We start from the raw sequence: 12679 nt of genomic DNA, 5'->3' as shown, positions 1-12679 counted from the left end.
AGACTTGAAATATTTCAGTGTCTGTGCTATCAGCTAGACTCCCTTCTTATAAATTGAAATGTTCAGTGCACCGAGCTTCTTAATGCATTACGGCAGAAGACTCAGCAATCCTCCAAGCATTTGTAATAGCTACAAGCTTTCACAATTTAGCAACTACTACCAGCTATGACAAAGCAAATGTGGAAATATCAATTCTCTAAATTAGGGCCTAAAAATAGACTGTTTTCTTCTATTTAGGACTCAACTAATTGTTTATAAAAGCAAAGGTTAAGCAGAAGTCACTTCTCCGTCACTTTACTGAATTCCTTTTTTAACAGGCTGTTTTAGAAATTATAAGAGCCCAGATAGACCGGACTTCAGGACAAGAAAAACAGGAAGCTGGTGTTTTTAATTTTAAAATGAGCAATGGAAAAGTAATCCATTAAGCCTTGTGTACTGTAACATCCATGATTTATCTCAAGCATGTTTTGTGCAATGTTCACAGCAATAATGTTTGCAAAGCAAATTATTCAGAAGTCAAGAAATGGCAACACTAGTGTTGCTAGCAAATGAATTTGCTTCTGCTACTTCATGTTGACAAGTAACAAGAAAGTAGCTCTATTTTGGGATACTTTTAGGTTTAAACAATTTCCTAAACTGTACATATTTGGAGGAAGGCCAAGAGAAGAGACCATGAAAATTTGTTAATGTAAGAAGGACAGAGGAAGCTGTATTTAGCCTGACTTCTGCAGCATAACAAAAAAAAGTAACGCTAAATACAAATGTTTGCTGATAGCTGTATCAGAAAGATTTTAACACAATGAAATTTGAATTCAAACAAATACACATTATTTACATCCTAGAGGACAGAGCCCTCTCTTTCCTGCCAAAAACAGGAACTACATAACCAGTTGTCCACATATGCATGCACTAAGTAGGGTCAATTTTGGCATATCAAGGGATCCTTGAAGAGTACTGCACTGAAATACTTCCCATATTTGTTACTGCAAACCTGTTGTGGGGAAAGTCCAAAATAAAGGTAGCAGAGGACAAAAAACCCAGAGAAGAACAGAAACAACAGAAAGGGCAAAGAGGAGCATTAATTGCAGCAGGACTAGAAGAAAAGGCCTTCTCCTGACATATCAAGATTTGAGACCTACTGCAAAAGGCAGCAGAGAGGATTAAAATTGAATGCGATTGATCTAATCAAGCATTTTTTTGAGGAACACACACAGCAAGACTGGAAACATCTAGGGCCATCTTTTCAGACCCTAATCCTAAAACCCACTAGTGGACACAGAACGAGTTTCTTTAGCTGCAGCCAGCCACTCTGATCCTCTCCAAGGCTGCTCAGAGCCACCAGTCATCGAGTCAGACGCAATGACATCTGCCAGACAGACAGCCGAGCTCCAAGCAGCTGCCGGACAGACAACACAAAGGCGCATGTTCCAGTTCCAAATACTTGACTGCTGCACACAGGTAGCCACAGAGTTAATGAGAAAAGACGTTGCTCTGTCATCCTCCTAGGCTCTTGGGAAAGAAAAGTAGGTCACTCATTTACAGGCTGAGCTTTTTACAGTTTACACTGGTCCTTCCCTCAAATTACAGCACAGGGCCAAATATTTAAGAAAAAAATCTTTTCTGTACCTTTTGTGAAAGACTGTCTTGTGAACTTTTTTTTTTAGATTAAGGTAGCTGAGCTGTGGAAGAGACCCGAGGAAGTTCTGCAGTTTCTCTTCTCCAACCTGCACCCCAGCAGTATTTTCTTTAACATTACTGTATATACATATATGTTATGCTGTATTCCACTGGGTTAAACACTACAGTTTTTGTTTCTAGACACAAAAGGTACCATATGTGTTTTTAATCGATGCCATGTATCTCTTTTGCAGCCACATTTTTGAAGTGTGATACATACCATATTTTACTTATTATGTATATATAATACATTATATATATCTTTACACACATAAACATGCATTTACGTAGAATAATGGATAGACTTTATCTCTGAATTACCTCCACAACAATAAAGCACATACCATGCAAACAGGTAAGAGAACAGAAAAACTACTCCCTCTTAATGAATTTGAGCAAAACTTCAACATGAGAAGCCTATGATAACATGAAGAACTTACAGCAGAGAGTAACCATCCAGCTGGCCTTCTGAAAGTAGGGCTCAGCAAGCTCATTTCAGTAACAAGGTGAAATTGTTAGCACACTTGTTATCATTTGCGGGTTCAAGTGGTGGCATTACAGCCTGGAAAATAGGCTACACGATTTCAGATGCATCCGCCTACACGTCACTTGAGAAACATTTACATAGCCTGTCATTTTAGCCAACAGTCAAGGATGGGTATTCATCACACAAGCTGCTGGGCACGTTGGCTGCCAACAGCACATGCCCTGGGACAGTCAGCAGAAGTGTTGCTCTGCGTGTGTTTAGAGCAGGGAGGGCAGAGAGGAGGCTCAACCCCCAAGCTGGGTTTGACACACTCGCCAGACCACGTGCACTGCTGAAGTGATGTGCCCTCTCTAACTCAAGTGGTGCCACAGGAAGCCAGCTCCAGCACCCCCTTGGCTGGGAGTACAGCGCACAAGTTTATAAATTGTATAGAGCCAGCTCTGGTCAGACAAAATAATTAATCACAACTTTGTGTCCTACTAAGGCTTCAGTACAGTTTGGGAATTGCCCCGTCTTGGAAGCACTACAGTCGTGTTCACACAGCGCTGCAACTTGCCTACCAAACCCTCTTTTGCTCATCTTTGCTCAGCTCTGTATCCTCACCTTTTTCCCTTCCCAGTAGCAATCCCTCTTCCAGCCCCGCATTCCACATCTCCCATCCCAACGCAGCAACACCCCTCCCATACACACCCTATTTCCTCCCCTCCCCCCCTGCAATACCAGCTTGTTTGGGCAGGTGAAGAGCAGCATGCTGCAAGAGGCCATGCACCCTGCTGAGAAGGAAAGCCGTAAGGCTGCAGACTGCAGGGCTGGCACACAGGCTCAGCTGTCGAGTCCGGCCAGGCCAGGCCAGGCTCTGCACTGTGGTGTCAACTTGTGGTGGCACTACAAGGGCTGCTGTACCCAGTTTACGATTGTGTCAGTCACTCCTGAGGAATTCCCAGACGCCTACTACCAAAGACACCAGGGAATTGACTCTGTTATCATCCTTTTTCATATCTCAGCCCCTTAAACACCTACCTTAGAAACAACGTATCTTCATACATATATGACAGCCATCCCACATCTAGCACACATTCAACAAGAGACATAACAGCTACAAATCAATGCAAAACAAACACCTGCAACTTTGAAATGTGATTAAAAAAAGATCAAATGATCTCAAAGGGAAAGCAGTACTTAATGAGGACTTGTAAACTGATCTAAAACAAATGTGAAAAATCTCAAAACAAAGAAAATCAGAGCTGATTCCAGTCAGAGACGAGACACCCAAGAACTGAACTAAAGGATTCAACAGGAAGACTGGATAACAGAGCCTGAACATTTTCAAAGTACAGTAGTACTCCTTTACCGCTGCTGACAACTCTCTCTTCCTGATGCAGAAATCACTCTCAACACTGGATTTAGCATGAATTACAGCCTTTATGCATCTTAAAGACACCTTCTATTTGCTGTGGGGGTCAGAGCTGTGGGGAGACAGTCCAAATTTTAAGATTCAGACTGAAAGCTGCGAACAGTGAGAAAGACAGCACCCTCATACTGGGGCTTGTAGTTCTTCATCTATTTTGTGGCAGAACTCCAAGTTATTGGGGTACTGTACTTCACATGTTCTCGTTGCCATAGCAGAAGGAAAACATGCTCCGTCTCCAGGTAACGGGAAACAGTAATTCTTAAACTACAATTTTTGTTTTACATTTCAGCTAATTTTTAAAATTCTTGGATACAATGGGACAAATTACTTCCTGAAACAGTTGCATTTTTGTAAACTTCATCTTTATCAGAATATTTTATTGAAATTATCTCAATACTCTACGCAAAGTTTTTGCATAGCAACATAAAGCACAGGCACCTTCCTGTGATCAGATTTTGGCTTGGTTTGTGTATCATCTAACGTGCTTTCATTCAAGGTACGGCTGGAATGACAGACAAACCACAGCTTGTTATGATGACTTCAAAAGGTTTTAAACAGTCTGCTCTCTACAACAAAACTAGTTTTTCTTCACAACTGCTTCTGTGGCTTGTAAGTGGGCAAAGGATGCAAAATAAGTTTATCGGGTAAGAAACAAGAAAGTTCTAAAATTAGAGGTCTAGAAGTTTCACAGTAGACAAGACTCACCACACACTCCAGGTTTCCTTAATGGTTCCTGGCTAATTCAGGGTTCTGTACAAACAGGTTAATTTGTCTTCCAGATTCAATGTAAAACAAGATTTAACCTACGGTATGGAATTAAGCAATACTACCTGACAAACAGAGCCAGCTACCTGATAACAAGAGAGATTTTTAAGCACTTAGTATTATGCAGTCAACAAATCAGGTTTTACTACACTACTGAAAAAATAAATGCTCTCTAGTTCCAGTGAAACAATATTATATTATCACCAGTCAGTAGGTTTTCATTCAATCAGCATGGACAATAAAAGTATTCATTAGTCTTCAAGAACTGAATGGGGAATATTAGGCACTGGGTTTAATTCTTCTTTCAGTCAATTACCAGTGGAAAAGGTAAACGTTATCTTCAATTAAAATCAAGCAGAAACTCACACAGACAGACAGTGATGCCTTTTCTCTAACAGTTCTGCAAAGAAAGCCAGCAGTTAACTGCGAACTGACTTAATTTAGTTCTGCATTTCCTCTAAGCATGGCAAGTGAAAGAGGTGAGCTGGAAATTCCAGCTCCCCTATCAAATTTTGCATTCTGAAACATAATTTCCTAGTCAGAAGATACCTTTCATCTGGGTGAAATGAATCAGAATTCAAGGAGGTGGGCAAGAGGGGAACAAAGACTGCCAGCTTCCCAGCTGTCCATTAAACAAGCCATCAAACAAATGACCTGAACTTTTACTTGTTGACTAGTTTTTAAGGTTACTAAACAAAATCATCTAGACAGGAGAGTAGGCAGCTGGACAATCCTTCCCAGCTTGCAAAGCAAATAACTCAGGGGTCTCAGCAACCACCAAGCAGGTGGCCAAGTGACAAAACATCAGCCAGTCAAACAAAGTTTCAGTGGAAATGACACATCCTAGCAGAACATTTCAAGTCCAACAAATCACCAGGCTTTTCTGTTTGAGCACCTTATGGGGTTTTTTTCCATAACAACATTTCAAAGGAAATTTTTACCAATCCTTGCTCTCAGAGCAAGAAACTAGTTTCTGTGTAGTACCGTATTTTAAAAAGAAAATTGCTTACAGCAAGCTTTTGTAGTCTGACTCAATTGTATTTCCAGATCTACAACTTACCCCATCTCTTTGATCACGTAACTTCTCACTTGTGCTTCAGTTAAAAGAACTGCAGAAATAGCAGAGTTTATATGGGAAGCAATGACAGGAAGAAGCTGAATTATTAATTGCACAGATATCCACTCTAATAAGTGGCCCACACAATACAGGCAAGATGCTCCATCGGTCTCCACAGACCTCTTTCTGAACTACATTTTATTTCTGATCCTCCTCTTGGGCACTTCAGCATTTTAGGGAGCATACAAATATGGCACAGATCACTATCACAGAAAAAATGTATGAAGAAACAGGCACTTGACCAACAAAACTACTTCCCTTTTATTCAGTTCTTGCATTTAAAAACCTTAAAGAGATTTAACGCATGTATCATAAAACAATATAGGATAGGGCAATAAAAGATAATCATCATCACAAACCACATCCCTGACCCTCTCTAGCAGTATAGTAGATATTAGCTTACACATGCACAAAATAAAAAGTACCATACTTAGTGAGTAATTTCCATAAATATTACCAATAAAATATTATTATTGCTGCATCTTACAATTTATTATCTCTTATTTGCCAAGATGTAATCTGACTATTATAATTCAATAAAAAAATTAATAGAATATTTAATTTGCTCTTCCAAGTAACTGTGTCCTTCCAAATGCAAAAAACCTGGCTGAGATACTTTGCAGTACAGCCTTTAGATACTGTAAGCAGATAATTCAGTCAGGATACAGACATCAAATCAGTCTGATGCTTTTTCACTCTTGTTTACCTGTACTCTTTCCACTGTTGTTCCAGACAACCATTAGACCAATAAAGCTGGAATGAGAGCATGACCTAAGGTATTTAAAATAATTTGTAGGAGGGTATCAAGCAACAGCAACGGCGGCTTCCTGAAAAATAAGAATGATTTATGGAAAAGTAGCTTAGTTTTATTCCTTACTAAATTCAGAAAATCTAGATGAATTGACAAATCTGAGCTGCTGTAGGAAGAACTGCACAAGAGCTTTTTCTACCAAAAGCTACCTCATTTTTTATTATGCACATTGCACAGACACAAATAATTTTGAATTACTTCTTCATGGCTTTCCATGCATATAGTTGTTCTCTGTACTATCCTTCAAGTCACTGTGGCCCGACAAGCCTGTATTAAACAGCAACCAATATAAAAAGGGTGCCCTTGCTGACAATCATCAAGATTAGGTTTGGCAGATGAAGAACAGCTGTTTTATTCCCCCATATCCCCTTCATCCCGTCTTTAAATAAAACGAAGAAAACCCATAACCTTGCAACAAACATGGAGTTATGCTAAGTTCTGGAGTTTTATTAGGCATTTTATTATGTAAAACCTGCAGGTCTGCTCTAGGCCCAGTCTACTCTACAAAAAAGCTACTTGTGGTCGACAGCCGGCAAACTAAGTCCTCTGGTCTGGAAAGTCTAGAAGAGACCAAAAAGGTGACCAACGTCGATAGATAACAAATCCAAGTGAAAAGTACAAAAAACAGACAAAACATAATTGGAGATATAACAAACAAGCCAATAAATCAAATTTTTTTCCCCTGCAAAAGAGCATCCCAACACTTCGGATCACAGCTATTCTTGGCAGGGAGGAGTGGCATTATGATTTCAGAAGTACGTACTTCATAATAAAATCCTCAATCTGAAGAACAGGTATCAAGGACTCTGTGCTGAAGAACAGTTACTCAAAGACAAAACTAGTAGTGTTCAATGCAGCATCTTAAAGTCTCTGCCACTGGCATTGAACCAAGAAGCTGTGAACAGTGAAAGCTCTTCAAGTTATTGATATGCGCTGCAACAGATCCTGAACGTACAATTTAAAAAAAAAAAATGCTGAATTTCCAAGGTTCTAAAAACTCTGCTATGTTCACCATTTCCAGGACAAACTATTTTCCCAGCTTACTTACAGAACAGTAACTCACAACTCCCTTCTGTGTAAGGGATCCATAAAACTTGTAATGGCTTTTCTACTCTTGTAGAAACAGAATCTTCTCACTGGGTTAACAACTCAAAAAAAAAAATACAGGAGACATGTATGAACAAAATTCAAACAGCCTGATCAACAAGCTATGTAAACCACCAACCATCACCAGGATAGTAACAGCATGACAGAAAACTTATGCTAATTCATATTTTTCTGAAGAGTGCAATTATGAAAATGAAAAGGGGGGATATAAAAGCAGACTTTCAGAGGCCTTAAGCCTGGAGAAAGTCTCAGTGAGAGCTTTGTATTTGTGACCATCCTTACAAAAACCTCTCTCGGTTTCAGAACAGAATATATTAACCCAAATAATTCCTCCTTTTTCAGTTGTAATGTATACTACAAATGAATTTGATTCCGGATGGGTATTATTACAGCATGGTTTGGGTTTTTTTTTTTAAAAAAAAAAACACAACAAAGCAGCTTGCTTTTTTTAAAGTATCTTTTATATTTCTTTTTTTTAATATCTTTTATACTATGACAGCCATCACCTGCAAGACAACTGCAATTGCTAGCTTACTTTATTCCTTTTCTTAGTAGCCCGTTACATGCTATAAAACTTCAGCAGGCTCCATGCCAAAAATCCCGACAGCAAATTTACTGAAGCCAGTGACTCTGTACCTAGAATCAATTGCAAGATCAGATTATGGATTTTATCTACTCTCAGAATTGTTAAAGGGCTGAAAAGAAAAACTAAAGGCTTATCTTTATTTCCCTACCACGTAAGTCATTCTGGTTAAACAGCACTTATACAAGAGATGGAGAACAGTGCCTACAGATGAATTTATGTCACTTTTTTCTTAATAATAATAAAGATAAATTGCTATTATCAATTGCATATGACTCCGACAAGCCTTTGAGTCTGTGCAACTGCCTCAGGCTTTTTAAAATGTATTTCCAAGAAAAATGTACAAAAAAAAAAAACATTTGCAAATAACATTAAAAATGTTCTAGCCACTTAATTGGAAAATTCCATACTTTAGAGAATTCAAAATTTTGCAGGGCTGCCTTTGTATCAGAAACACACAGCACTTTGAAGCATACTTACACATCAGCAAATATCACATGTTTATAACAACTTTAAAAGCCACATAAGTTGTAGTTTTCTAGTGAGTTATGCTTACAGGCTGGCTGCTTTCCAAGGTAAGCATAACAGAAACAATAGATCGGTTACCTGGCAGGCTTTGAAGCAAAAGAGGAAAAATGCAGTAGTTCCGCAGAAAATTTACAAACATTTCATTCCCACTAGAAGCAGCAGAAACAGTTTATTTGCATTTGTTCCACCTCTGGACATGAAATCCTGTCCTCAATCTGTTAAGATTTGGTGAAGACGGAACATCCAAAGCAATACAGCCAAAAACCACACATTGCCAAACCACTGTTTGTCCCACTACTAACTAATAATATTTCTGCTTCAAGACCTTACAGTAAGAGATTAAGTTCTGCTGTGCTTTTCGGAGCCTTCTAGAGAACAGTCTTCGAATCTTATTTGCATAGCTCACCAGTACGATCAGTCAACAGCATATCTGGATATTTCTAAGATTACATTACAAACTAGCGTTAAGAACTGTAGCTTTAACCCCGTCTTCAGCTCTGTAATTCTTTCTTCCCACCAGCTACAAAGGCAGGCTTCTCTTCTGACAGAACTCCAAAGGGATGACCTCAAGGCTTCAAGTCCATCCAGGTCTTCAAAGTCATTTCTAACAAAGCTGCATTTCAATAGTATAAACACTTCTTTCACGCATCTGCGTGGTGCTGTGCATAGAGGCAAGCTTTGCCTGAGAAGAAGCACAGCTGAGTTGAGCTAATAAAGCTCTGCGTCTCAGCAGGGATTCTCAGCCCATGCACAGCGGCACGCTGATGCAGATACGTTGCTTCTGGTTCCAGGGCTACTGAATCTGATTCTGTAAAACACACAACAGTTCTCCTCAAACTTTAAGTGTTCTAAAAGCCAGAAAATGTTTTACCAATACAGTATAATGAAGCAACTCATGTTTCTTGTTAAAGCTGAATGGCTTTGGTCCCTCAAACACATAGATATAGCCACCATTTGATTCTTACTTGTAAAGGACCCGGTGCTATTAAGAAATGAATAACAAAATGTTTTGCGTGAACATTTAGCAAGGTCATTTTATCCTAGAACAAATTACCAGTACAAAAAGCTAAATAAAGTAATTCAATGCTGAAGCAACCAGGAAAGTTATCTGCCAGTGCTTCTGCAATACTTCACTAAGCTGCCAGAAGACAAATGGGAAAAAAAGCAACATCCAAGACTAAGATTTTTAGATTTTTAGCTTTGTATTATGTAAAATAGTAGCTCATTTGAAACAGAATCTCAGTTTTGAATAAAGTTTGCCAGAAGTGAAAGGAACTTATGAAAAAATAGAATTAAAAGTGATTTAATAGGTGGTGTATTTCCCATCAAAGACCAAGTCAATGTTACAGTAAGAATGAGTTTCAAGAAGTCAGCTGCAAATACATTTGGCAGTTGCAGATTCGTTAGATAGCCATGCTGTGGCAAACACATAGATGCTAGGCAGTCCAAGAATAAAGTATCCATGAAATAATTACAGAACAGCAAATGACCTAGTCAGGGAAATAACTCATTGTAGCTATTCAGGGACTACTAGACTATACATGTGTGAGCAAAGCTCTAGCTTAAGAGGAGCTATTAGGAAAAAAAGGGAAGGAATGAAGGAAAGCCTCACAGGAGCTATAAGAGCCTCCCAACACACATTTGGGGCATTGTTATAGACCAACTGACCACTTCCAGTCTCCACTCAGCCTTAAAAGTGCCTTAAAAGCTGCAAGCTGACAGGGGAAAGGAACAAAAAGACAGAACACCTTTTAAAAGACTGATTACTGAAGCAAAAAAAAAAAGTTTGGATAGGTAAGGAAACTACACTGCTCATACCTCAGGGATGAGAGGCCAGAAAATAAAGAATACCCTGACCTACACCTAAACTATCATGTGGAAGATAAAGGAGACAGATGACAACATAGACATAGTCTAGAGAAGGTTATTTATTGGTATGTCCTCTCCCCCAAAAAAGAAATAATTAAAAAAAGGAATCTAAGAGGAAATGCAATGACTCAATCTTTGCACTAAATAAATAATATCCAAAAAAGGAGGATATTATCCAGATTTGGCTGTGCAGATCATGCTACCAGAAATATCTAAATTAGGAATCTTCTCATAGCAGTTTCTACAGACATGGAACATGTTTCATATCAGCTGTATTTAGATTTTTCTTTAGGGCCAGACAGATTTAGAGTTAATGATCTAGCAATTCATTATAAGGAATTTCCGCCCCCCCCCAAGAGTTTCTCTTCCAAGAAGACCTAGCATTCTCTCAGTTACTTCCAAGTGGGAACACACCCTGGCATATGTTTCCCCTTTTACCAAGTGCCCTGACCTTTCAGGAAAAAGATTACACAAAACCACAGAATTCCTGGAAAGAATCTGCTATTTCTGATTAGCATACTAACACCACGGACACAGAAGCTAGAAGAGTTTATCTCCAAGCAGTAAAATATGTTCATTAATAAGTGAAGTACCTGGGCAACTGGCTAACGATATTTGAGAAAGCATGAACATCCTTCCAGCTGCATTTGCGGAAGAGTTCCCAAATGCAATCACAGCTCTTGAAATGCCTTTAATGCATTCATTGCAATGGGCATTGTGGAGGTGGTATTTTTATTGAGGAAATTATAAATCATGGACTTTGTCAAAAGCAGGTGCTTATGACATTCCACTTCACTCTCTTCCTCATCAGTTTGAGGCTTCTCCTGTGTCTTACGAAAGTAAACACACTGCTGAAACTCTCAGTACTCCCAAATAACCAAAGGACAGTATATCTTTACATACAGGGACACCTTGCATTCAAACAATACATCTTCAAGAAAATTAGTCCACTTCTGGCATGACTGCAAGGCATGCTTAAGTTAAGAAAAAACATCACAAGCATAGCTACAAAGCTGAAGACAGAAGCACCAGCATTAAAAATAACAGCACTGACTATGAAATATTCTTATGTCCCTGAGCTAAGTGACATTTTTCATCTGAGCATGGAACAGCCAGCCATCTTATCCTATTCAGCTCTGAAATATTTTTGTTGCCAGCATGATCATCAAGCAAACAGCTTGATAAACAAGAGCAAGAGTAGCGATGGCAAATGATGCAACACAAGGATTGAAGACCTGATATTACACAGTATCACTTGGAGAACATTAAAGCTATTCATTTATGTTAGCATAAGTAAATACTAACAAAAGCATGGAAACTATTTAGAGGAACTATAGTTATAAGACCTTCATCAAACAAGGGACAGTAAAATTGTTCCAACTCTTTACTAAAATGTTACAAATTAATTAACTGGCAGTTGGGTTAACTTGTCATCTTTCCCAGAGGCGTAAGACTAAGCCTACATGGAGGGACACTGCTTTCCAAGCTCATGGGCAGAATGAAGAGTACGTAAACTTCTGTTCTAGTGGAGGCACCTCACTGAGAAACACTCACTCCTATGTATCTTAACGCATACTGAGCAGGGTCTTAAACCTAATTCTCCTTATTAAACATAATAAAAGCCCCAGTGACAAGAAAGGCAAGAGTCCTGCCCTTCAGAGTTCTGACTTCTCCCCTCGGCAGGTCCGCCTTGACCAATGACTGAGGCAATAACACCTCTGAAAAAGCTAAGCTGTGACTGTTAAGTTAAAATCTCCTGATTTTGACCTTCAGAGGGGAACATATGTGGACGCTTCTTTTGAGTCCTTCCACTCTTGACACTAAATATGATTTCTTGTACATACTTTGATCTAAATTTATGCAAGAGTACTGTCCTTCCATGAGGGTAGCTCTTAGCATCCAGACGGCCTTAAAAGCTCTCCAGAGAAATGCACAGAGAATTATATTGTTTTATTTAAAGATTAGTAATACATTTTTCTTAGTTTAAATAGAAGATAGATGTTTGCAACTTCTACTATGGTATCTACAAATGTGCTGTGAGAAAAATCCCAGGCTGTTATAGTATCAGTTATATACTTGGATTAACACAATTTAGACTAAACCCATAATTTCTCAAGGCTAAAACATATGGCCCGAGGGTGTTGAGAGAGCTGGCTGACATCATTGCAAGGCCACTCTCCATAATCTTCGAGAAGTCATGGAGGACGGGGGATGTCCCAGAGGACTGGAGGAAGGCAAATGTTACCCCTATCTACAAGAAAGGCTCAAGGGAGGATCTGGGTAACTATAGGCCCATCAGCCTTCCTTCAATCCCTGGGAAAGTT

At 39.0% G+C, this 12679-nt stretch overlaps 1 protein-coding gene across 3 annotated transcripts in view; it reads right to left on the bottom strand.

Annotated features, from left to right (window-relative positions):
* LCLAT1 (lysocardiolipin acyltransferase 1) overlaps positions 1 to 12679 on the bottom strand; it is a 121434-nt gene that overhangs the window by 77847 nt on the left and 30908 nt on the right. The window contains exon 1 of one of the 3 annotated variants that reach the window (XM_075088691.1): positions 6164 to 6284. The exons of the other annotated variants lie outside the window; for them this stretch is intronic. Coding sequence (XP_074944792.1) covers positions 6164 to 6225 — 62 coding nt within the window. The 5' untranslated portion in view covers positions 6226 to 6284. Of the gene's footprint in view, positions 1 to 6163; positions 6285 to 12679 lie in introns of those variants that run through there. 3 annotated transcript variants of the gene reach the window in all.

This window comes from Phalacrocorax aristotelis, chromosome 3 (assembly GCF_949628215.1).
Source record: "Phalacrocorax aristotelis chromosome 3, bGulAri2.1, whole genome shotgun sequence".
NCBI lineage: Eukaryota > Metazoa > Chordata > Aves > Suliformes > Phalacrocoracidae > Phalacrocorax > Phalacrocorax aristotelis.
Note: the sequence above shows the minus strand (reverse complement) of the source record. Positions and strands in the feature narration are given on the sequence as shown.